A 27,827-nucleotide genomic window follows, 5' to 3' on the forward strand; every position below is an offset into this window, starting at 1 on the left:
TTACCTTTTCAACATTTCAAACTACACTTTTTGAAACATGCCCTTCAAACCCTTCAATTTAATTAGTTAGTAAGAAGATTTACTTCAAATATGCGCACATAGTGCACACACAATTTTTTTTATTTTCATATCTTTGTCAACAACGACGATATTGAACTTCCTCTCACTAATGGACCACCCTGTAGGTTCCTGTATGAATACAAAAATATGAGCTTCGAATCGTGTATTAATTAACCTGTAACATTCTTTTTTCTCTTCAAAGATATAACTTCTTGATATCACGAAAAATGATGTCTTTTTAAAGCTTGAATTTTTTATCTCAAAAATTACTTTTTTTCAATTTGGCTGAACAGAGGTAGTTCGCTTTTTATGTATTTTAAATTTCATAAACGATAAGATCTGGAAGAGAAGCCTAAATGTAAAATGGTAAAATCATCTCTTTGATATGTGTGCTTTTATATTTCAAGGAAGATACAGGAGAAACGACTTTCAAAAAAATGAAATTTGAAAATCGTTTTTTCAGCTATGAAATGCTTTTGTTTAAATTTCTTTAAAAAATACTATGTAGATAAAAACAGAACGAAAATTTAAGGTCATTTTTTACTAGTTATAATGAAATACAGTGTTACAAAGAAAATCTGCATCATATGGATTATGTATTATTATTTATTATAGCCTAAACCAATTAATAAAAAAATACAATATGATGAAGACTTTATCTGTAACACTCTATAAAAGTAGATCTTTAAATAATCGTACTATAATTTCAACCAGATATTCGAACGAAAAAACAACATATAAAAGCAGAATGTGTCTCTTTTAAATTGCCGCCATCTGGAATATGAAATTTAATCAAAAACTGAAACGCCCAACTCGATCGTTTCCGCCAGGGTTGGGTAAATTGAATATTAAAAATATATTTTATGGCCAAACACTTCCACTGAATATCAAGTAAGATTTTCTATTATTGGCCTTAGCTCTACAAATATCAATGTTGCCACTAAGAGATATGGTTGGCTATTTTATGATCTGGTAAAATACAATTCTAGTTTCATTGTTAAAATAAACAAGTCTCAAATTACACTCAATTAGATGCATATGAGTACGTTCAAATTAATAAATGTAAAAATAATATGAAGAGAGACAATGACCCAATTCCTTGCTGTTCTCTGTTCCCCTGTTCCTCTATATAGTCTTGGTAATTAATTGTTACGTCCAGTTGGTTTTAACTCGCTTGGCTAGTTTTGCCATACTTAGTCAGTGCCAACTAAGCACATATATAAACGCTCAATTTGTAGATATTAGTTTAGTTTTAATCATCTGCTGATGATGCTAACATAGCGAAACGCGCGTCCAGTGCAAAAATGAAATATTTTGTTGTATTGTGGCAAATTAGTGTTTTATTTTGCTGTTGTAACACGTAAGTTCCCCCACTGTATCATTGTTAAAATGTTGATTTTTTAATTAAAAACGAACCAATCTAATCGATAATTAGCTTTCCAACATTTTTCTCCAAGTGACCTCTCTAATTTGATTGGCCTACTTATGGAAATGGGCAGTTTATTTTATTTCCGTGATTCCCGAATGATTTCCTTCAAAATTAAAAAATGTGTGTACACTCTGTACGCACATTTGAAGTGAAACCTCTCTCTCTCTTGGTACCTCTATCCACATGCCGGTTTTCCTCTTTTGCTATTCTGTCGGGCTTGAGTAAATCTGAAAATCCTTTTTTGGGATTCCTTTATTCTGTAAACCTTTCTTGCCTAGCAATACGCTGATGATTGAGCAACCTTCAATACGCTGATGATTGCGCTCTAGTTGCAAAAACGTTACAGCAATTACAAGAAATGTTGAACACATATACCTGGACATACGAGGCTATGGGTCTTAAGCTAAACATCGACAAAACTAAAATCATATGCACTCCCCCGGAAGATCACAACAATGCTATAAAAATCGGAGACGAGCTATTGAAATGTGTAGCGGAATTCAATTACCTCGGCAGTTTGATTTCGGAAAAGGCCAATATCGACTCTGAAATTCAACACAGGATTAGCAGCGCCTCAAGAGCATTCTGGAAATTAAAAGACAGGGCTTTCTACAATCATAACTTGAGTACAAAAACAAAACTTGCAGTGTACCGAGCAATTATAATCCCCACCATGTTCTATGGGAGCGAAACCTGGGTGCCGATGCCGTGTTGCCGACACATGAACGCATTAAACAAGGTGCAACAGAAACACTTTAGACAACTCTTAAGAATCAAATGGTTCCATCATGTCTCAAACGTATCGGTCCTTGAAAAAACTAACTGCGAGAGTATTGAAGTCATGGTTACAAAATCCCGCTTAAGATGGGCTGGTCACGTATGCAGAATGCAAGAAAACCGCATACCAAAATCTCTGCTTTACGGTGAGCTTGAAGGCGGTAAGAGGAGGCTGGGTGGACAACTCAAAAGGTACAAGGACATTTTCCACGAAAACTTACAAGGGATTAACATGCAGAATGAGAGGGAAGAAGCAGCTCACAATAGAACTCATTCGAGAAGAATTGTAGACTCAGTTAACAGCGACAACCAAAAAGTAAAGAAGCAAGAAATCAATGAGATTTTTGAATGTTCGGAGTGCGGTAGGCAGATAATATCACGTATCGGGCTTTTCAATCACAGAAAAGCTCATGAAAGAAAATGCCTTACGTGACCATCTTCTGATGCTTGTCAAATACTCGTCAGCGAGTAATGGCAATATGTATGTATCTTGCCTAGCCTACAGTTGTCAAACCCTGTATATTAAATATGACAAAGTAATTTTTATCAAAATTTTCAGTGAAAAAATATTTTTACAACCCTGCTCTGTATCACCGTCTGCCAAGCTTGTCTTTCTATGTCGTTCGATCAACCATTTGGAGCTTGTTTGGCTCTCTAAGTGAGACTATCGTAAAAAGTAACGACCGAAATGGTAATGCGGTCATTCTTGAGCCAGTTGGAGCGACGTCGCCGCCATTCGATAAAGTCGTATTTTAAAAAGCGTGTTATTTTGTTGGAACGTGAAATCGATAGAAAGGCAATTGATTTAGCTTAACTTAAATTCATACGGTGTAAGATAAGAAAATATTGTTAAAGTATTTTCTGTTTATTACCAGTTATTATTTTAAATAATTGCTGATGAACGATTACAATTTTATATTTTTTTTACTTTTTTTACATATTTCATATTATGAAGCATGCATTTTTCTGCCTTTCTCTTGTGAGTTTTTTTAGGATAATTAGGGTACGCACTGGCATGTAATTTATAGTCGGCCGACTATTTAGTTGTAAAATTGAAAACAATACATTCTTATGGAGCCGATCGGCCCAATATTTGATTACATTGCGTAGCCGTAGGTTATGTGCTAACAGGCAATTTTTAATCGGCCGACTGTTTAGTTGCATATTTCTAACCAATATATCCTTATGGAGCCGCGGTCACATGCAATCAAATATTCGGCCGATCGACTTCATAAGTATGTAATGTTTTCACTTTTGCAACTAAATAGCCGGCCGACTAAAAATTACAGGTCAGCGTGCAGGCTTATTGTGTCAAATCCCCTCACAGTATCCATGGTATTCAAATTCAAAATGTCTTGTTTTTCAAATTAATATTTTGTAGTTAGTTACCTAAGTTTTAGATATTTTTTTTGTAGCTCGGTACCTTATCTTTGTTGTGTTTTATTTATTCCTATGCAATATTATTTTTTTTAATTGCACATAAGTTATATTGATAAATATAATAATAAATGTGGGAAGTTTCTTGAAGTTTGAAAGTAATAAATAGGTTGCTCTTTTTAATAGATTTTTTGTATGTGGTGTTTTGTTTAACACACGCCCTTGTTTGTTTTGTATTAACACATACCGTAATTTTTTTTTAATTTTAATTATATTTTTTCAGTTTCATACAGTTTTTTTTAACAATATTTTAGGGTAATCACTTGTCACTCAGATTTTAAATACAGTTCATACCAAATAAACTTTTAGTCACGTGATTAAGCTTGACCGGCACAGCGTTGCCCATTTTTTATATTTTCTTTTAATCAAAAATATATTAACAGTTATTATTTACATCAACAAAACTCCACCATTCATCAACGGCCATTACTACCGCCTTCACGTTCAAAATATTCTAATAAAGTTGCGATGAGTTTTTTACGGCTATTAAGCTATCTTGTATACTTCGCACTAAAAGAGGTTCTAAAAAGAACAATGTTCGATCTGCTACTAAACATACAATAAATGCGGCAACTTCACATTTTTTACAACAGAACTACCACCTGAATCCCCAGAGCGACATTTAAATTCCAGTTAGTCAGCAAGGCGTCGAATATGTCCATGGTTGGCAACAATGAATTTAAAAATCGCGCCCTCGATTACGTAATTAAAAAGTTTAATTGATATCAAATATATATGAATTTCCTGCTATGCGTTCCAATTGTACCAACATATTTCTTTGTAAAATAAAATCAACTACTTTGAAATTAAAATAACAGACACATCTATCACTGTCAAGGGTTTTGTCATTGGACAGACTATAGCAGTAAGCGCAATTAAAAAATAAGGAAGAATAGGAGCCAAGTCTTGACGTCTAGGGTTGACCCTTGCCAAAATTATTATCGATTTTCCAGTCATCTTTGACGCCGTTTTTTTTTCGTTTGTATGGACAAACGAAAAAAAAAAACGGCGTCAAAGTTTTACCATTAAAACTCTAAGAAATATATTGATCTAATTCTTTTGATCAAACTATGATAATAGATGTAACAAAGAAGAACCACACTAGTTCAAACACTGCCATATTAATATAACCTCCCTTTTCAAACCATCGTAAAACTTTTTTAATTTCACCATCCTCTCGGTTCCAACCTGGCAAAAGTTTCCGCATTCTTTCCACAATTTTCCACTCCGAATTTGTGGCCGTTTTAGACACAGCTCAATTATTTTCCCTAGCTCCGAACCTGCTCCCAACAGGTTCGGTATAATTCTCGTTAAACCTTGAGCGGGGCGCTTATTGTTCTGTTTGTTCGACTTTTGGCGACCTTAAGGATTTCTCCCTCTTTAAGGTTACCAGGTTACGAAGCTCCTCATTTTCTCGTTTAATTGGGAAATTATTTGTTTAATTTGGTTAGCTTTAACTGGAATTATAATGAAGTAAGCGTAGCTGCAAGAGAAAGATCTATAAGAAATATGTAATTCTCTATTTACAGGGTGGTTCGGATTGTATTCGGAAAATTTCGGCAGCATATTATATTCTGCTGACGAAAATAAGTAAAAAATTGATTTAAATGTACTCGTATATCCTAAGATGCTTCGAAACGAAGCATTTTAGGACATAAATTTATTCGGACTTTTTTGCTTATTTTAATATGCAGAATACGCTACCGATGTTTCTGTATATCAATTTTCTTTTAATGAAATCTACAAAAACTTATGCCGATTGTGTCACCGAAGGTCACTAATAAAAAAATAAACTCTCTTGAGTAAGTAATTAAAAGAGTATTGGTTGGTAAGTAAATAGTGAAAAAGTAATAAAAGTAATTAGAGTAAACTCTTGAGTGAAATTTTTACTTTGCTATAGTTTTTGCTTTAAATTGATTTAAAAATTACATATGAAAAATTAACCTGTTGCGCTTGGGTATCTGTCAAATTTCTCATTTATAGTAATAAATGGTAATAAAATATGTACCACTTAATTTTAGGACATGTAAAAAATACAACATCTATTAGCAGCAACAACAATAAAACAGTTAACATTTCCTCAATGTCTTTGTTAGCTTTCTAGTGGACGCTGACTTTAACACTTAATTGATCAAGACAGTAAAAGCATTCAAATTAATATTAAAATTGAGATATCCGATCTCATCCGGCCTTGAACCGGCGTGAATGAGCAGTGTGTTTCAATAGATTTTACACTTTTCCCTTTTGGACAACAGCACGATGCAAAGTTTCGAACCGGTCACGCGTCCATCCACTAGCATCGCCTTACGTCGCTTAACTTCGGTGTTCTAATGGGAACCGGTGTTTCGACGTAGCTGGGCCGTTGCTATAAAATATATATGAATAAAGTTTTATTTTTTTAAGTATTGTCAGTTTAATCATATTTGAATCAAACACATTCATAAACAATCCATCCTTTGTGTTAGGGCGTTATTGATCAAATAGGACCAGCAAAACTAGTTGGACATTTTGAAATGCACCAAACTAGTTTTGCGCAATTCAAACTGTACAATACTAGTTTTGACTATTTTGTAATGCGCAATACCCGTTTAAATATACAATTTCGGGTTTGGAAAATATTTTTTGCTCAAAACTAGTTCTGTGCATTTTTTTCGGGCATTCCCGAATTCGTGTATTGTGCGTAACATATACAATAATGACCGGTCATTACTGTTAAAGGCCGGTTCTAAAAATCGTTTGACTAGAAATGTAGTATTTGTTTGTGTATTCTATGGATAGTATAATGGGTGTGTCTCAAAAGTGGCTCATCGCTATACCTTTTTTATTTTTTCAGATCAAAAAAACGAAATTTGGTATGTTAGTTAGTATATGAAATAAAGTAGGATCAATTATTGACGTATTTAATAATTGTTTTGGTCACTTCCTGTTCCACCGGAAATGATTACAACTTTTTATTTTTAAATCGCACCCTCGGTAAGTTTCTACTTTATTCGATAGAAAGTCATACTCTGAATATAATGATATGCCAACTTTTGATAATTTCATTTAAAAAAAATCGTATTTTAAATTTCTTTCTAGAGTAACATGATTGTGTTGAAAACACTAACTTTTAATCAAGGAGCCTTGTAAAAATAAATTTGATCATCTAATGTTCTTCGTGTCTTGTCCTATGGATAAAATGCCCAAATCGTATTTTTAATCATGTCAATTTTGGGTGGCTCATTAGCATATTTGGAAAAGGAATTTTTTGCGAATAATTTGGTACCGCCACTTGGAATTTCGAGTCAAATTGTCGTTATGAACCGCATATGTTACAATTTCATATAAACCATATTATGTGAAAATGTAAAAGATTGACATACGATATTTTATTCTATTCAGAGTGTCATTTTCAATCGGATAAAGTAGAAATATACCGAGGGTGCCATTTAAAAATCAAAAGTTGTATTAGTTGTCATTTTCGGTGAAACAGGAAGTAACCAAAAACTATTAAATACGTCAATCAATCCTCATTTATGTCATATGCTAACATACCAGATCTCGTTTTTTTATCAGAGCAAATGAAAAAGTTATCGGTGTGAGCCTACCTAACTTTTTTATTTACTTTAACTTTTGAGACGCACCTGGTATATTAAAAAAAGCAAAATACACCCAACATTTCTACAAATAAAAACACTATTGGATAATAGACTTACCTGTATGCGTTCTGAGGTGCGCTTTTAAATGCGAACTCTTCCCATAAGCCTTGTAACACCCTTCGTACGAACATTTGTGCACTTTCCTCATGGACATCCCATACCTCTGTCCACCCTGTGACCTCCCCACCGTAGCTTTTTTAACCCCGAACAACTTCTCCCGCGAATTCAGCAGTTTCTTCTCCACTTTACTCCTGTTCAAATGCACCGCCACAACCGACACTTTTTTCGACAATTTTTTCGACAGATCTTTTCTCCTCTCCTGTTCAATTTTCGTTTTATTGTCGTTAGAAAAGTTCACGCGAGTCCCCTGGTTCTCTGTGTCTTCCGAAGGTACTTCCACTTCCGGTACTGGTTCCTGTTTGATACTGTTCAGGTCTGTAAGGATGCGCGCCACCATATATGAGGAGGATTTTGAGTTTTTCATTTCGTTATCGTCGTCGTCAAGGTTTTTGGTCGTTGTAGGAGTGATGGTGTCATGGTCTTTGGCGTTGGAGAGGTCTAAGGGGAGGTAGGGGTGATGATGGCGGCTGTAGGACATCTGGACCAGGCATTGAGCGGCGAAGTTGATATCGTCCATGTTGGAGGAGAAGTATTCTGAAAAAAAAGTATAAGTAAAGAAATAGTAACGGTTTTCTTTGTGGTATGTTTATCAGTTTTTGTAGTATGTTCTTTTAATAGTTTTATTATTTTTATTATCTAAGGTTGCACCATGTGGTGAATGCGCCACACACACGACAAAATGGTATGTTTAGCTTGACAAAAATCCAGATTAGTTTTTTTTGTCGTATGATTCACACATTGATTTTCTTATTATAATTTTTTCTTTTTAATTAGAGTAGTACAAGTGTTACCGAAAATTGATGCAGTTCGCACTTTTCGTGGAGCGCAAAAGAGTGTCATTTACACCCAGCACTGCTATTTGAATTTTTCCTATTGTCAATAATATATAAAAAAAAATTGTAATAAACTTATAAATTCATAACTTAGAATATATGTCTTCTTAAAACCCAAAATTTGCGATTGCTGATTCTTTTATACCTGTATCAACATACATTAGATATTTTAATTTTAATAAACCAAAAGCGGACCTCCGTGGAACTCACTACTATAACTCATTATGAAAACAAAATTATAAAAAAATGAACCCAAAATAGTGTGTTTAAAATATATTTTATCTACATTCAAAACAGTTCAAATTTATTATATTGATGTTATTTAATTATTTGTACTATATGGCTGTAGCTATATTATCCTTAATAATAATTAATTTTCAAATGGCTGTGCTGGGTGCAAATGACACTCTTTTGCGCTCCACGTTTGTGCAAGGCTAATGCTCTATCCAGAAAGTGTGAAAACTATCCATTAACTTTCAGTAGCACTTGCGCAGTTATAATTGCTCGGAAAAAATTATAACATTTAAAATTAGGTCCACAGATCTTATAAGAATGACAGTGAGTGGATGAACATGCAAAAAAAAATATTTCTAATTTTAATTTTGTCAAGCTAAACATTTTGCCGTATGAGCGCCGGGTCTAAGGTCTAAGACTTATTTTTGTTGATAGTCATTCATGATACAAGAAGGTTAGATAAGATCGCGGTCGCAAATCTGTTCTCCGCGCGCATGACGTCACTAGGGTACTAGTAATTTTCTGTTAAGCTCCGCCCATTATATGCGTATTATCTTATCTAACCATCCTTGTATCATGATAGTAATTAAACAGTTAAGCGGGTGTTGTTTAGGATTCAATGTCTTCTTGTTGTTGGCATAATCAATCAATATCTGAAGATACGAAGATATAGTTACGTCAATGCGGCAATGATTAGAATGGTCATTGACGGAAACAGTACTGGAAGAATTTTTAGGTCAGGGGCTTGGAACACTCTCAAAAAGAGAATATTCCACTTTTCCAACTCCCAGTGGATGACATACCAAGAACGTGGTATACTGATGCTTTCTGAACCAAAGCAGTCAACCTTGTCAACAATGAAAAAACAAACGATCTAGCTAGAAAAAAGTAGCGAACACTCCACTAGATCAAAACCTTTCTGTTTTCCAAGTGGAAACCAACTTAAAGTGGAACTAAAAAATCTGGAAGACTCCATCCGTAACCTGGAATGGGAATCCTCCAATGGTCTAAGACACTCGAAAAAGTTCCTCAGAACTTGCGACCGAGAAAACTCAAATATTTTCCTTGATTTATGTAAATGACAATGTCTCCTCAACGAACACTTCACTGAGAAGCAACAACAAAATATGCAGATTCTGTGGGGAAAATGGGGAAACACCAGACCACCTTATCACTGAGTGTGCCGAGACGAAAACCGTTCGTGCCATAAACTTTGATACGGCTGTTGTCAAAGATGGAGAGTTGGCCTCTGTGAAGCCGTCGCAGATACTGGCTTTTGTCAAGAAAGGGGAATACACAATAGATTTGTAATTATTTATGCTGAAGAATTCTTTATCATTCCAGTCAGAATTAAAATTAAATGGTTTATCATTGTTGATTATAACCTAAAATATTTTTCAAGACTAACCAACACAAACACAAAAATCGATAGGTTTCAGTTTAGAATTAATAAAAATCAGGGCGGAGAAAGGATCTGGAAATCCCTAAAGTAGGTCCCTTTAGCATCGCCGCCAGTTGTTTTCAACGGTCTAATAGAATAGAAATTGGCTGCGAGAGGGCCAGCTTCTCCCCAATCTCCCCCGCGTCTTGCAGAAACTCCTTCAATTATACGATGTAGGCCAAGTGTACACTTAGCATTCTGTGTTAAGTCGGTGGCGAGTTGTGTAACTACAAAAACATGCTTGAATTTTATTTTTGTTTGTCCTTTATTTGAAACTGGAACGTTTTCGAGTAATGTACTAAGGTAGCGTGTTGTTTTATACATATTGATGATATTTTGTTGGTGTCACATGTGAAATAAATTTTTGATGGGGAAAAATAAAAACACTAAATCACCACAATACACCAAAACACTTTTTCTTTTACACTGGACGCGCGTTTCGCTAACCATGTTAGCATCATCAGCAGATGATTATAAACTAAAGTACAATCTACAAGTTGAGCGTTTTTATACTCGCCCAGTGGGCACCGAGTGGGCGTGGCAAAATCTAGCCAACCGAGTCAGAGCCCACTGAGCGTAACAGTTAGATTTCCGCCACTAGAGTAGTAGGAACAAAGAACTTGAAGGAATTGGACCGTTGACTCTGTTCATACTATCTTTACATTTATTAATTCTGATGCTTTCATATGCATCTAATTGCTTGTAATTTGAGACTTACTTGTTTAATTAATTTTAAATTATTAAGTTCTATACAATGTTCTTTATCAACAATATGTTCGGCAACGCAAGATTTATCCGGTCTACCATATCTTATCTGAGCAAAATGTTCTTTAAATCTAGTTAATATTGATCTTCTAGTTTGCCCAACATATTTCTGATTACAATCTTTACGGGATAACACTCTATCAAACGGTATCGAAAAATATTTAGACGTATCTTTCTCCACTTGAAAAGTCGAATTTTCAGAAATCATTAACCTATACCTACGTTTTCTAATTAAATTATTAACTAGTGAAGGAGAATATCCATTACACTCAGCTACATTCCTAATGTCATCTCTTTCTATTTCATATCTTTCGTTGGAAAGTGGGAAACTAAGTAATCTATGAACTAAGAAATTTAAACTAGCCATTTTATGTTCAACACTATGATGATACTATGATAGGAATATATCTGCGTGTGGTCGTATTTTTCCTATAGATTCCAGGCAATTATTAGTATTTCTAATAACTAATACATCTAGAAATGGTAATCTGTCGTTGTTCTCAATTTCATGCGTAAATTTAATGGAAGGAAAACGATTATTTAACTTAGAAATAAAATTATCTATGGTGTCTGAATGTGTGTCAAAAACAGCAAAAATATCATCCACATACCTAAACCATACTCTTGGAAAATACTCAAACTGATTCTTAGCCTCCACTTCAAACCTGCTCATGAATAAATTAGCCAAAAATGGAGACAATGGATTACCCATTGCTGTACCTTCCCGCTGTTCAAAAAAGTTGTTATTAAATTGAAAACAATTTTGTTTCATACATAACGATGTAAGCTCAATATATTTACTCACAGTTTTGTTGTGGAGACCATTTGCGTTCAGTAAACCCTTCAAGTAGCCTAAAGTATGTGGAATTGGAACACTTGGGAACAACGAAGATAGATCAGAGGAGACCAAAATTTCACCTTCATGCAATGTTATATCTTTAATTTTGTTAATGAATTCAATATTATTTTTAACTGAGAAAGAACGTTCATGATCAGGTAAATTTTCGAACTCCCTTGATAACCATTTTGCCAAATTATAAGTCGGAGAACTTACAGCCGAAACAATTGGGCGCATAGACTTGTCCGGTTTATGAATTTTTGGCAAAGCATACAATTTTGGTAATGAGGGATTGGATACTTGCAATGGGGCATTAAATAACAACATACAGGGTGTCCCAGGCTGAGCGTTCATTTAAAGTTTCTAGATAACTACAATATCTAGATTGCAGATTTTTTGAACATCATTGTTTGACAACGAGATCTATCGATTAAAACTATTTTCAATATGGCGGCACTTCCGGAAATACCGGAGGTGGACAGCAACTTTCTTATTTTAAATGGATACCCTCATTTTTTATTACACAATTAAATTTTCTGTAATATTTTATGAATTTTGATGTCAAACTAAAAAAAAATATTTAATTTTTTTTCCAAACCAGATCAAAAAAATGAGTATAGCCTAAACGTGACATAAAAGCCACTGTGACATAAAATGAAGACATGTTTGAATCACGGCTTTAAATAAGAAAGTTGCTGTCGACATCCGGCATTTCCGGAAGTGCCGCCATATTGAAAATATTTTTAATCGAAACATCACGTTGTAAAACAATAATGTGCAAACAATCTCCGATCTAGATATCGTACTCCAGAAACTTCTAATGCACGCTCAGCCTGGGATACCCCTATATTCCTGCACTGTCAGTTTTTTTACGTCATCTAGGGACCGAGTTGAAGTTGGCGCTAAAGATTTTAGTCAGTGACAGTTATTTTTGCATTTGACGGACGAGCGCACAGTGCGTTAGAAGATAAATTTAGCGGGACAAAAGCGTTTGGTTAGAAATAAGCCAAAAAATGTGTACTGTAAGAATTAATAGTAGACATTCCAATTGATACAAAAATGCATGAATATTCTTTGTATTTCGATACATTTTTATCAACCAAATTTGGTCGTTTTCTGCTCAGCAAGGCGGAGATCATACGAAAACAAAATATTTACAAGTGCATATACATTTTATTAGAAAGCCAAATTATGTTGACGATTGCCAAAGGTATGTACTTTTCTACTGTACATATATTATTGTTAAAATCCTTCGTGCCTTTGTTCTGCAGATATCAAACTTTCACTTTTTTTCAAATATCGATATATTGAATGATGTAGATCTTTTGAGTTACCAATAGTTACCAACACAGGTAGTCACAGTCACAGGGAGTCCAAGCTTAACAGGTGAATGTCCAAAAAGATTTATTTCAATCGGATTGTATAAAAACAAAACAATTCCATCAAAAGGCACTGAGTTTAAAAAATTGTCTTAGATCCTTACTATATATGAATTTACAATTACCGAGTGTTAAAATTAAAATTAAAATATCTATCTTATTTATTATTTTCAAAATAAAATATAATTTTTTAAAATAAATTATAGAGGGTGTCACATGATTACAAAGTAATTAAAAAATAACTGCTAAAGAGTTTTTTGTAAGTATTTCACCTGATATCATAATTTTATGTGTTTGGCAATAGTTTACAACACAGTTTTTGTGTGTCATGTACGAATAATATCATAGTTTTATTATATGTATTTATTTATTAATAAATTAAGTTGTTAATAAACAAATAAATAAATTTAACCATATGGTGGCTATATATTAGACCATTTGCTACGTTCTTAGATTTTAAGTCCTAAACATTGCTCTTGACATTTTGTCCCGCTAGAATAACCATCTGCCGCACTGTGGAGCGCTGGTCCCTGCATGACGTAAGCATCCACGGCCAAGAACTGTTAACTAATAGGATTGCTCATCCTCAGAAAACGTACGTTCGCTTCTTCCCGCGCTTCAGCTGACAATTGTGACGTCATTGTAGTCCTTGTCATGATAGTGTGTATTATTAGTTGCCTATGGTAAACTTATAAAAATAACAGCTGAGAAATTTTGAGTTAATTATTTTGTCAATTTTAAATGTGAAAAGGGTGTCTTTAAAGTTTTTAGAGCTATAGAGTGTATAAATACGTTAATTTTGGTTGCCGAATATAAAACGTTCATTATTTAGTTTATTTATTTAAACCCCTTATATGTATGCAGTATAGAAAATTAACTGTATAAGTCGTATTAAATACTCGGATAATGCATTTTTAAGAACAGCAGTTCCCAGCATCACCTTTTGTAAGCATTCTTTTTAGAGTACTTCCATATTTTGCTCTAAAATAATTAATAAACACTATCGTAGGCACTTAGTAAGCACTTTGTCACAATCCACAACACAATAATGCACGTGTGTGTATTATTGGTTGCCGGATAAGGACTAATAACCATGACAAGGGCTACAATGACGTCACAAAGCGAGTAGTTTTCACATGCACCTGGCGGACACTTTTGGCTGAATGAGCAGTCCTATTAGGTTAACTGTTCTTGATCCACGGCGACTACGACAGCGGGGATTTGACGCGATCGAACAGTCCTTTAGAATATATACAGTCCTTGGGGATACCCTGCATAATGTTTGGCATTTTTAATAATACTGTCATAAAACTTCTGAAATTCCTGTAATTTATTTTGTCATTTAATGAACGTTTTATCTTAAAGTATAAAAATGATACATCCCTTGTCAAGTAGGATATGGGCACCTACTCCAGCATCCTTCAGGCAGATATCTACGCTATCGAGAGATGCGTACAACACCTCGTTAGATTGAAGCTAGGAAATAGCAGATTCTGTGGGGGGAACACGAGAACACCTCATCACTGAGTGCGCCGAGATGACAACTATTTATGTCATAAACTTTGGTACGACTGATTTCGAAGATGGAGAACTAACCTCTGTAAAACCGTCTCAGATACTGGCCTTGTAGCTATAAAAAGGGGGACACAATAGATCTACAAGGTCGCTCCCATAAAGTATACAATCTAAAAGTGGTACAAAATAAAAATGCTAACACTGTATAAAAATTATATGTCTTTAAATGTGTCCAAAAATATACAAAAAATGTGTCCAAAACATCCAAATAAAAAAGTAAAATTCTGTTTAGGATAGCCATGTTCAGAACTACAAATGAAAACAAAATTACAATTACTTTGAAGCGCAATACACTTTGGCCAGAGTCAACGTACAGAGCGCCAAAGCTGAAAAACGACGTGAAAATCTCTATGTTCACTCTTTACATTTGTTTCCTTCATACTCCAAAATTTCCCTATTTTGCGGAAAGCCGTTTGTATTGTAGGAAAGAGGAATATACGGGGAACGCCCACTCTTCTTTTTATTTTCGAACTTTTCAGCGCCGCGTTTCCGACGTTGATTTGTAGATGGCGCGGTCGAATTGCCATCGGCGAAATTAAAAACAATGAAAAATTACCCGTTCGATTGTTGTTGTTGTATTTGTTTTGGCACCACGCTTGTATGGCTGGCTGGAATTATTTATTGGCAAATTTTCGAACGCGATCAAATGAGAATACTCGGCCTGTATTCCGTTTCTTACCTTAGTAGTAGTTTTCTGTTCCGTGCCTATAGACTTTTACCTCGGAATTCAATTACTGTGAATGTATTTTCGGAACACGGAGCCATCATATATGTATGCATTTGTATATGCGAGTTTATTTTAAATACTAAAGTGAAAGCAACGAATTTAAATGGGTAAACTTTGTAATATATCTTATTAAAAATACAGTGCAAAAAGTTTTATAAACATTCGTTCACAGTAAATGAATTTCCGATGTTTGTATCCCATAAGGGCTTAAAGCAGTCCACTATATGTTTTGTCTGAAATTCTTATTATAATGTTATAATGGATCAAGGTTTCTGAAAAATATGTATACTACAAAGATACAAAGAAAAAAAATGGTACAAATGTATTAAATTCTCGACAACTCATTCGACTCGTATTTCCGCTTGTAAACAATGCTTTGGATTGGCCCAGCGAAACTTTAATTAGTGTCAAACTGACCCGAACGATAAAAAACAACGAAAGTCGTATATATTTCCTCGAACTCCGGTCCTCAGTCCGCCCGGAAAATACAAAAGACCACGACGAGGAAAACCTTAATTATTTTCTCTTTTGCGTTATTGAGTCCAGACGCAGCGCACGACAAAAGATTCGAGGTCCGCTAGTAAGGATGTGCAAGAATATCGATGTTTTAAAATATCGATATTAAAAAAGTGTCGATATTCATCATCGATATTAATATTATTAAATCGTAACACGTTAACGTCATATGCAGTTGACGCAGCGTACGTCAAATTTTTTTAGATCCGCTAGTAAGGATGTGCCAAAAAATCGATTCATAAAATAATTATCGATACTTGAATGTCGATATCAATATTATTTCATCATCATATCTTTTTCTTCCTACTCTATATATTAGGCAGATTGCCTGTTAATTATTCACAGCATGCCTACAGTTTTAATCGATGGTAAGATCATGTTTTGGAAGAACTAGTTTGAATTGTTCAGTAAAAATGCGTAAAACTTCTTATTTTACACCATCTTGTTATCATCAGCATCATCGTATTCAGTTTTATTATATCACTAATAAATGGTGATCCCGTAGAGGGTGCTCCAAGGAGAACGACAGTTTGTATCGAAATGAAATTTTATGAAGATATCTAGGTTAATTTATGTAGAGCATTTTTTAAAAATATAGAGAGTTCTACAGGGTATCCCCAAAAAAGTTACACATTAAAGTTGTGTTTTTTGTAATGGAACACCCTATATATTAATTGATTTTCGAATTCTAGGTAAAAAATAAAGGTGAGTTTTATTAGAGAAGGTTTTAGTAAGGTTTTTGACAAACATTAACAATTTTGAAATTTGAATAAAAACTACCTAAATTCGAATTTACCCGGTATAGCCCAGTATGTAGTTAACATAACGATTGTACTTTCAATCAAATTAAAACTTGACCTAAAATGTTATACAGGGTGAGACAAAATTAATATTAAACATTGGTCACCTTTAAAAGCAAATTACTCTTTTATTTTGAATGAAACACTCAGTATATTATTTCTATATTTAATGGGAAATTCATGTCTCTTCAAAATACTATTAAGGTTGCCTTCCCCTCAAACAAATATTTTCCTAGGTATTTTCATTTTTATGATTTAAGGTCAGTAGATCTTTATTATTTGATAAAATCTAGGTGGTTGTGGTACGTTTTCAACGTTACTTCAACATAGTTGTGAATTAGTTCAACTTTAAAAACTAGTTATCATTTTGTGTCAGATAAAATATAAAAAAAAATCTCAGAAATTAAAAAAAAGCCAAAAATGGAAACTTATCCTAGATCAGAGAGAATTGGTACGATTCTATTAGTTAGTGGCTGCAGTGAGCATTCACCATTTAATAGAATACTATAACATTACTTCCTAATTTATCTAATCTTGACTTTTTTATTGGGGTATCTTAAAGACAGTGTTTACAAAACTCGACCAACTATTTTCGACAACATGAGAGAAATGATTGTGACTGCTTTTCAAAGTAGAACTTCATATATGCCTTTTAACATGAAAAGGTCTTTTCAAAAGAGTATTTTATGTAGTGAACAAGAAAGGAAACATATTGGGCATTGGATTTCATCTAGCTAATTTTTGTGTCATAATTATACGATTATATCTAGTTCTCGATCTAGTTGTAATAATTAAAATATGTTTTAAACGTCTATCTTCTTTTCATTTAACTTTTGTTAAATTAACAAAAGGTATATCACAGCCTACTAGATTTTATCAAAAAATAAAAATCTACTGAGGCAAAATACCCAGGAAAATATTTGCTTGAGGGGTATTAACCTTAATAGTATTTTAAAGATATATAAATTCTTCATTGAATACCGGTATAATACTGGGTGTTCCATTTAAAATAAAGGAATGACTTGTTTTTAAAAGTGTTCAGTATTAATTTTGTCTCACCCTGTATAAATTTTCGGGTCAAATTTTAATTTGTTTTTACGTACAATGGTTACTGTAATTAAATATTAGGCTATACAGGATAAATTACAATTTAGGTAGCTGTTATTAAAATTTTAAATTTATTCTTCATTTTAACAAAATGTGAAATATGTCAAACTCCTTACAATATAGACATATGCTTCTTTAGTGAAACTTACCTTTATTTTTTTCCTAGAATCCAAAAATCAATTAATATAAAGGGTGTTCCATTACAAAAAAACAACTTTGATGCGTAACGTTTTTTGGGAACACCCTGTAGAACTCTATATATTTTTATAAAATGCTCTCAATTAACCTACATATGCTCCCAAAATTTCATTTTGATATAAACTCCCGTTCTCCTTAGAGCCTCCGCGTCGTATGAGAGGCGCCATCGCCACCCTGTATAGTTTTCGTTCATTTGCACTCATGTGACATTTTGTAATGCCATTGTATGTAATTTTCTTGTCGTAGTTTATCTTTTTTGTTCTGTATTTTTTACTAGATGACCTTCCCTTGCTATACGAGATATTTAATTTTGTAGAGTACGTTTATTTATTAACCGAGTCTTCTGTTTTATTCATTATATCCTCTAATAGCATTTATTTCTTCTAGTTTGATGATTCAGAGCTTCAAAAGAACTAGTTTTATTGAGTTCGTTCACAGCCATTAGTGTTTTAGTGATTATCGATATTTCTCTTATATGAACATCTCTAAATTTAACAAAAGCCTCTATGTCCGACAGTCGTTGGCTGCAGCTCTGTTTATCACCCTCCCTCCGCACCCCCGTCCCACAAACTTCCTCCTTTACAAAACTTCACGTCACAATTTTTCATCTCCTTACGTGGGGATTTCCACGTAGGGGATGAAAAAGGGGAAAAAAGCCTTCGGAAAATGTCTGTTAACAATGCCAAGTTTTTCTCATCCCTCTTTCACTCTGATCCGTTTTCCTTGCCGAAAAGAGAAAGATTACTTTTCTGCATATTCCGAGAGAATATCTCCAAAGGAAATATCTTCTTCTTCCATTTTTTTTCTTATTTTTCCGAGGGTTTTGCAATTTTCTTAATAGTTGTGTCGTGGATCTGGTGCCAAGGCGGCTGATTGAAATTTGTGACAATTTACGAAAATACGAAAAAAAAGCTGGAGGAAATGAATTTTTATTGTCGGAATTACGTCATCTTTAAATCCATAAAGTAATCCCACCATACCACTCGTGACATCTGGCTTGTAGAATGTGTTCCCCTTGATTCTTGAGTTATAACGAGTTATAACTCATCATACAGCCTCAGGGCTTTAACAAAAGCCAGTTGTAACAATCTCCGACATCATCCGTAACAAAGTTTACGGTACGAACGGTTGTCGTCTCGGCGCACTCCGTGATGAGGTGTTCTGGTGTTTCCCCATTTTTCCCCACAGAATCATCATTCGCCGTTGTTTCTCAACTTCAATCTACTGAGATGTTCGTTGAGGAGATGTGAGTGTCCTGTTAGAAACCCCGTGACAATTAACGCAACATGCCGCCTGAAGTTGTCGTAAATTATGAATCTGATCTCTATTATCTTTGTCTCTCACAAACTCTGCTTGTTCGTGTTCGGAATCTGTGGTTGTATCTTTTTAATGTATTAGAATGAATATCTGTACCATAGATCCAAAATTGGCATATTTGAGTCACTCCAAAAAATGTTGGTATACTTTATTTAAAAAACTGTTTTACATTTCATTTCAGTTCAAAATAAGTTAGTTATTTTGTTTTTTTCTAATAGCGCGACCACTGTCGAACACCAACTAAATTCCACTTATTTTTACTAAAAGTGCAAGTGTCTCTAACTTGTACTTAAAAATTTACTAGCTATAGGGAAAATTAGAACGACTCGTTAACAAACAAATAAATAAAGTATCACGAGACGTAATTAAATTGTGAACCTGAACGCATGATGTACACTCTTCCCCTAGAGTTTAAAGTACTGATATGGTACTGATTGAGACGACAGCTCGACCGGTCGACCGCGATGAATCTGCTATATCTCCTTACACGTATCTTAGCAAAGTGCACAGTTTCTCGGTTTATTTCATACATTTAGCAACGTTTTTACTGTTCTCTCTCTGTTCAGTACATTATAAACGCATTGTACTCTTCATACATACGGAAATCTCGACCCAATACTAACCTTTGCCAGCCCTTAGTATACCAAATATTACAATCATATATAGGTTTAAAAATAACCGAGTAATTAAGAAATAACTTGTGATTTAACACAGTTTGCTTCTGGGGTACAAACATAGAGGTAGACCAGTCTCTGAGTTATTGGCCATTCTTCCATATCGCATTACATAGATCATTTAAGATTTTAATACCATGTTGATCCAGATTCTGTAATAGTTCCCCCGTGATATCGTTACAGCCTAGAGATGTTCCTTTTTTCAAGAGTACAGATATTCGTAAATATACGATGATAAATAATTAATCAGGAGAAGCTGAATAAAAATCCAATTAGTTTCTCTTACAACAACTTCGTTACTTCGTTACTTCGTTACTTATTTATATTAAATCATCTATTATCTGTATCTGTTTACACATGTACTCGAGAAAACTCGTGTTTTCCTTCCTACATCCCCTCACTGCACCTCCCCCTTCTTTGCTGTATCTCGTCCGAAAAATACGAAAAGCCGAAATCCTCGGAGCTCATAAATAATTTGATTTGGGCCGGCGACTAGGACGATCGATGCGGGCGGTTGTTATTTCGAACGGCACGGCTCCACTCGTGTGTTTGTGTGTGCGTGTTTTTTATTATTATTTCGGAAACGGTTCGTGATTTGTGGCCGCGAGACGGTCTAGAAAACATAAATGGCAACAGCGCACCCGTCGATTTATTTCCTAGATCATTCTAAAAGATTTTCTAGGAGCCGGTTTGTTTTTTAGCTCAATTTGATCTAATTCTTAAAGCGTTCTAAAAAAAAACAAAGAATATTCTCCAAAGAATGTTTTGGACGCAAAGGGAGACACAAAGTTTAGTATTTTCGTGTAAAGTGATTAATCTATAGCTCACTATACAGGGTGGGTCAAACTGGACGCTGTTAAAGGGAAACACCCTTTTCTATAGGAAATAGACGAAAACTAATATCGGTTTCTGGAGCTCAGTTTTTATCAAAAACATGATGGTGAAAACCGCACATCGATATCTATTACAGTTTCGGGGTTACGGGGTGTTTTTCGAAAATGTGCATTTTTTACAAATCGCTGTAACTTTTTTGCTATGGAAAATTTTATATTTTTGTAAAAACACTTCCAAAACATCTTTTTACGTAGAATATAATGGTTTAAGTATATTTTTTTTAAATTAATAATAATTTAAGAATTATCAACAGAAAATTTGATTATATTTTTTATATGGGACACCCTGTATATTTCTAATTCATTGAAAATAATTTAAAATAGCCTTTCCAAAAATATAGCATACTACTTGATATTTTGCTCGATTCCTCTTCGAGATATAGATTTTTTCAAATTCGCCCACTTTGAATAAGCTTTGAATGCCGCTGTAATGCAAAAAAAAATCTAGCTGTGAGCAGCAACTAAAACGAAAATATTATGTATTTGCAATGTGAGATGCAAAATTCTATAATAATTTAAACTATATTTAACAACATCAAAAAACACATTTAAACTATATCTAATAAAAATAAAAATTAATAGCAAACCAAGACATGAGATTTTGCTACAGGTGTTCGACAGGTCGACCGTCTTCGGTTATGGACAGACGGTACCCTTTTGGAACATTTCTCGCGGAATTCATTAACTCAGTGGGGGTGAAAGATACCCCTACGTATAAAGTAAACATACCACTAAGTACTTCTAATTCTTCTCTAAATTATAGGGGAAATTTAAAAATAAGAACCTTTATTCCTCCGCAAAGATATCCATAGGATTAGATCCATAGGCACTAGGTCTGGCGGCTTCGACGACCAACGGCTGGGATTTTGGTTAGCTATTCAATTATTTTCGAAATTGTCTGCAAAAATTTGCTGATAGCTTCAGCGTTCTCTTGTCTTGCTAGAAAAATATGTTTTCGAGTTCCATTAGGGGCAGATCATCAATAAGGGGTCCAAAGCCTACTATTAATGTAAATTTGATATTATATAATCTATTATTGCTTTAATATAATAATAGCTCCCGTATATAAAGTTTAACGCCTTGGGAGTAGCAAGGTACAGCTTGCTATGCTAGAGCCGTTCGGTATACAAGGAAGGTAATGTGGCTAGCACTACGCTTCAACCGCCTATTATTACCTCAGGATTGTGAATCCCAAGTACTCATTTAAGGCTGAGTCGACCTAGGTACCCAAAATATTTTTATTTTAATAAAAATAATCGGCTGATGAAATGCCGGGTGTGGGATTCGAACCCACAACCTTGAGATTGGTAGACGAGAGCCTGTACCTCTACGCCACCGGGCACCTTTATTATATTAGTGCTTATTACGGGCATCTTTATTATATTATTTGCTATTTTATTATTGCTTTAACGTTTTAAATTATCCGCCATTAACTCGAAAAACACTTCGATCCGGAAATAAACGGGACATACGCTATAACAGTACAATTATTTGCGCAGTCATTTGAGTGCCTCGGAAACTATAGCCAAGGCTGACCAAGACTGGCCGAGGCTACATTTGGCAAGTGTACGAATAATTGTGATCCTTTGACTCGGGCTATGTTTACCGACAGAGAGTGGGAACGCGACGACAAATAATTGCACAAGGAAACCGTTCTCACAACATGGTGACTATATTCCAATAACAAATGTTTGTCAAGTACACGAGTCGCGAGAATGGGCCTTTAAAAATTATTTAGAATAGTAAAAAAGCCCTCCTAAAAAACTCACTGGATTTAATATCTGGACCGGACTATATGTTACTAGATCTTCCATATGAGTGAATTTATCTTTATAAAAAGCATATTAACACAGACACATTTATTGTAAAATTGATATTCTTGTTCATATTTATATTCAGATCTGTTATGTTTAAAGTAATTCCAATTACGCAATTTTCAAATTTGCTTAGCTAATTCAATAAATTTAATTAAAACTTAAATCAACCATTCGTCTATAATTTGAAGCAACAATTATTCCAGACTATACAATTCAACTCCCTTTCCAGTTTAATTTAATACAATTGACATGAAATTGCTTTCCTTAACTCTTAACTTCCATTGTCTCTTAGAACTTCGTTCAGCTATTATAAATATTTTACCAAGTTTACGCGTCTGTAATAAAATTCAAACGTATTATCAAACTTACTTTGTTATAACGAAATATTAATTTATTTTGTTTATTTAAATATACAGAATGCAGGATGTGATTTATTTATATAAAACAAATATATAATTTACATATATATTCGAGCTTCATTAAATATATATTTTTCATTATTATTTGAACACGTATGAAATTTAAAAAATAGGTATCTGACATGCACTACGCGGTATATTGAACTAATTTCGTTATATTTTAATTTAAAATAACACTAGCGTAAATATATGATTTATATTACGATGCTCAATGTACGCCCTTTTTATTTTAAGTTTAAATCAAAATTAAAATAAATATAATTTGTTTAAAACTGCCTAGTACTATTTATGTTCGTTAGTAATAAATTTATTGTTTTATTTACACAAATAATTTCATTAAAATAATAATCGTCTACATTAGGGTGTCTATATTAGAAATATATTTATTGCTTTTGCTTGTTTTAAAACCCGTATTTAAACCTAATATTTATTTCTTAAACCCGAAAAATATTAGGCCCAATAAATAAAAAATAGCCTAAGGCCACAATGGAAACCGATAAAAATAGTTATCGAAACATCCGTTGGATGATGTCAAGTTGACTTATTGTCAGGTAGATCCTATGTAAACATTATTTTTTCTTCGTTTTTTTTTGTTAGCATTCTCCTTTGCTTATTCTTGGGATATTTGGGATAAGATTTTTGTTTTCCTTTGAGAAAAGAGAAGGTAAAAGAAAACAAACAGTCCTTCTGTTGTTCTTTAATAAATTATTTTTTGTTGTATTAAATTACTTTGTTAGATCTATTATTATTAGCTCTCTATGATATTTTTTTATATTAGAAACTAGTTTTAAAATATATTTATATTTAATAATTTTATCTGTATATATATATACAGGGTGAGTCTTAAATATGTGCAAATATTTTCAGGGGTGGTATATTTCGACCCAAGGAACACGTCTATGAAGGAACAAGTCTTTTTCGCAAAAAAAATGTTGAAAATCGTGCATTTTGTTTTAAATTTCCCTGTATATTTTTCGAAAACTTTTTAGAACTGCCTATTCACCGCAAATTTTCCCACGATCTAATTTTTTAATATCTGATATTACCATGGTTACGGCACTAAAAGGGATGCAACATTACCACTTTCTAAACGACCTATATTTGGAATTATTCATCTGAGAAAATGCAATTAACAAGTCAAAATTTCTGAAAAGGGGTGAAAATTTCAAAAAAGGTGTGAATAAAATACGCTGTATTAAAAAGTGCAGAAATACTAGTTGTGCCATTATGATTAATTTATCTATTTCAGTATTCACATAATAAATAACTCTAGAATAAAACACACCCCTTTAACTGGTTTTAAGTTTAATTATAACTTTATGTATAGCATACATTATTACATCTCTACTTAGTACCTGTAATAACAAACACCTAAAATGTTTGTTTTGCGTGTAATAAATTGTTTTTGCTCGGTTTTTAGTGTCTTACCTTGTCAGCACAAGCCAATCTCTATTAAATGTTTATTTTTCTGAGAGTTTGCGTGTATTAAAATAATGTGGATGGAATTCAAAATGTTCTACTTCCTACCTATCCATCTCTTATTGTTCACATGCAATGTATTGCAATTTTTCAAATGAGAAAATAATGAGCTTAACAAAATTAAAAACGATTTTTTTAACGATCTATGAATGAATAAATGAATTTAACATTTCTGATGTTTGAAATTCGTTTGGAATACCTATAATATGATAGAGTGATATGATTTATTAATGTAATAATGTATTAAAAGTTGGCAAATTATAACCAAATCGTATATTACGGAAAATAAAAATGCTTCATACACAAACTGTACATATTATACCTTTCATTTAAAACAAGAATCATCAAAATTGGTGAAACCAGGTGATGGATGGGACAAAAAAAACAGCTTTTAGTTTTTAGTATATTATTGAGAAAAGTTAAAAGTTTGTTAACTTCTTCTATTAATTGAAAAGTACTACGTCTAATTTTAATGTTTTGAAAGCTTAGAAATTAGGGGAACAAACAGTTAAGCTTCATTCAGAACCTCGCAATTAGTGGAATAAATTAGTGGTTTCAATTAGCGTAGAAATTTGTTCCTTTAATTTCAATGTAAGCATTCAGAACTTCAAAATTAGTGGAAGACATTTTCAATTAGTAGAAAAAGTTATCAAATTTTTAACTTTTCCACTAATTATATTTAAAAATTTGCGAGAAATATCATTTTGGCTTTTGATTATCTTTCGTCAATAGAAATTATGGTTAGAAATCAAAAGTTGGCTGTTTTATAATCTAAATATTAGACTTATGGATACAACTGAGTAGCCCAAGCTGTTGCTTGGATATTCTATTAATTTTAATTGTGTTTTTTAAAAATTGTGAATGATCGTAAACTAGAAAGTATCAAGTGTAATTGAAACCACTAATTGCGTGGTTCTGAATGAAGCTGAATCCTAATTGAAACCGCTGAATGAAGCTGTAAACTAATTGAAACTTATTCCATTAATTGTAAGGTTCTCTCTGAAACCTAAGAAAATCATGTTTTTTTAATTTTGTGTTAAATCGTAGTGAAATCCAAATTTCTACTTGATTATTACTATTTGTTTTCTATATTTCTCCCTTATATTTTCGTTATTGCTATACTGATTTAAAACAAATATTTTATTATGGGAAAGTCGGAAAGTCAAATAACGAAAATATCAATACTTCTGTTTATTCTAGCGATATTTCGTCGTTATATCTTCTGTCTGTCACCTTTGCTCTTCTAATATTAAATCGTGATTGAATCAGTGCCTGGGCGTCCCCAAAGGGAATACGCTGGCCCTTCGAGACGAAACGGAAAGATATGTCGAGAATTTTTTGTGTAAACACGCTGTAATTTTTATTGAAGAAAATCGGATTTGATTTATATCCTCCCCTCTTTCTTCTTTGATCGTTCTTTCCGTGGAGCGTTTGACCCAGATTTGTTGACTATCTTTGTAATTTGTTTTAACTGGGGTACCTACTTTGAAATTATAATATTCATTGATTTTTATTCATTCCGTTATATTATTATTTACAAATTTCTTTCCGCCTAGATTAATTCATTTATTTTCCGCGAGAATTCACTTCCTTTTAACAGAGTTTCTTTTATCTGTACATCTAACTCTTCTTCTAGTCCTGTAATTGCGCTTGATTAACTATTCATATTTTTATGTTCAAGAATTTTATCAAAATATTTCCATACAGAGCGTCACTGTAATTTTGTTTTCTTTTACGAAGATTGTCCATCACCATCATGTATAATTATACGTGGTGCGTCTCAAAAGTGACTCACCCCTATAACTTTTTTATTTTTTCAGATAAAAAAAAACGATATCTGGTATGTTAGTATATTACATAAGCTAGGATTGATTGACGTATTCAATTGCTTTTGGGCACTTCCTGTTTCACCGGAAATGATTACAACTTTTGATTTTTAAATGGCACCCATGGTATATTTTTACTTTATTCGATAGAAAATGACATTCTGAATAGAATGACAGTCAACTTTTGAAATTGTCGCATATGGTTTATTTAAAATTATAACATGCGATTCATAACGACAATTTGACTCGAAATACCAAGTGTGTGGTACCAAATTATTGGTAAAAAATACTTTTTTCAAATATGGTAATGAACCACCATTTGAAAAAATTGAGATATGATTAAAAAAACGATTTGGGCATCTTTTGACCGACCAGGACAAAACACGAAAAACATTATATGATCAAATCTATTTTTCCAAGGCTCCTTGATTAAAAATTAGTGTTTTTAACACAGTTCTTGATTAAAAATTAGTGTATTTAACACAGCCATGACACTCTAGATTGAATAATAAAATACCATAAAATACCATATTTTTTAAGCGAGAATGTCAAAAGTTGACATATGAAATGCCATTCTATTCAGAGTGTCATTTTCTATGGAATAAAGTAAAAATATACCGAGAGTTCCATTTAGATATCAAAAGTTGTAGTCATTTCCGGTGAGACAGGAAGTGACCAAAAATAATTGAGTAGGTACGTCAATCAATCCTAATTTATGTCGTATACTACCGTACTAAATCTCGTTGGTGAGCCACTTAGTGAGACGCACCCGGTATAATGCTAGTAGCATGACATCACCGTTCTTATTACTGAAATCACTAGAATGGGAGCTTAAAATAATATCTATAGTGTTGAACTGCTATACTAGGATTGGCCATAACGAATTGTCTAGAGTTAAACCCGTAAAAGTATTTTTGTAAATCTCTCAAGGGGTTGTAATAAAATTAATTATTTTTTTAGAGAATTGTAAATAAACAATGCTAATTTATATTTTCTTCTTTTTACTTATTGTCAAAAATTGTGATCTAGCTAAGTGAGTTACTGGCTTAATAATTACTTTAAGGCTATTTAATTATTTTATTACTTACTAGGTTAAATAATGCTACTGATGACATGAGGAGCAGACTTTCTAGATGCGTTTTTTTTTTTCATTTTTTCGAATTACGTCAAACAAAGCCACGCTTTTTGCAAAAAACCTACCGAGAAACTAGTATACTTGTAAAATGGATAAAAAATCATAAAATTACACTTACATCTGAAAAATCTAGTTTTGATGATATCTAAAAAAATTAAAAAAACTGTTGACTGTCCTTAATTCGAATGGGATAAAATGTATTTAACACGTCGCTTCTGGCATCATATTGTAATTCTGTGTATGTAGCAATATATCCAATATTCCATCAACATCCAAAGACACGGATCGTTCTTTGTACACCTTCTGGTTTTATAGTCGTATTCGCTCTAAAAATAATGGGTTCTCTGAGTCGGTGTATTTGTACCTGTATTATTTATATTTTTTGTTGTTTAG

At 33.1% G+C, this 27,827-nt stretch overlaps 1 protein-coding gene across 1 annotated transcript in view; it reads right to left on the reverse strand.

The window, feature by feature from the left end:
• The window catches only part of LOC115886059 (Krueppel-like factor 9), a 248,355-nt gene that overhangs the window by 219,964 nt on the left and 564 nt on the right, over window positions 1-27,827 (reverse strand). The window contains exon 2 of the mRNA XM_030905087.1: window positions 7,399-7,995. Coding sequence (XP_030760947.1) covers window positions 7,399-7,978 — 580 coding nt within the window. The 5' untranslated portion in view covers window positions 7,979-7,995. The remainder of the gene's footprint in view (window positions 1-7,398; window positions 7,996-27,827) is intronic.

This window comes from Sitophilus oryzae, unplaced genomic scaffold, assembly GCF_002938485.1.
Source record: "Sitophilus oryzae breed Bouriz unplaced genomic scaffold, Soryzae_2.0 scaffold_466_pilon_pilon, whole genome shotgun sequence".
NCBI classification, from domain to species: Eukaryota; Metazoa; Arthropoda; class Insecta; order Coleoptera; family Curculionidae; genus Sitophilus; species Sitophilus oryzae.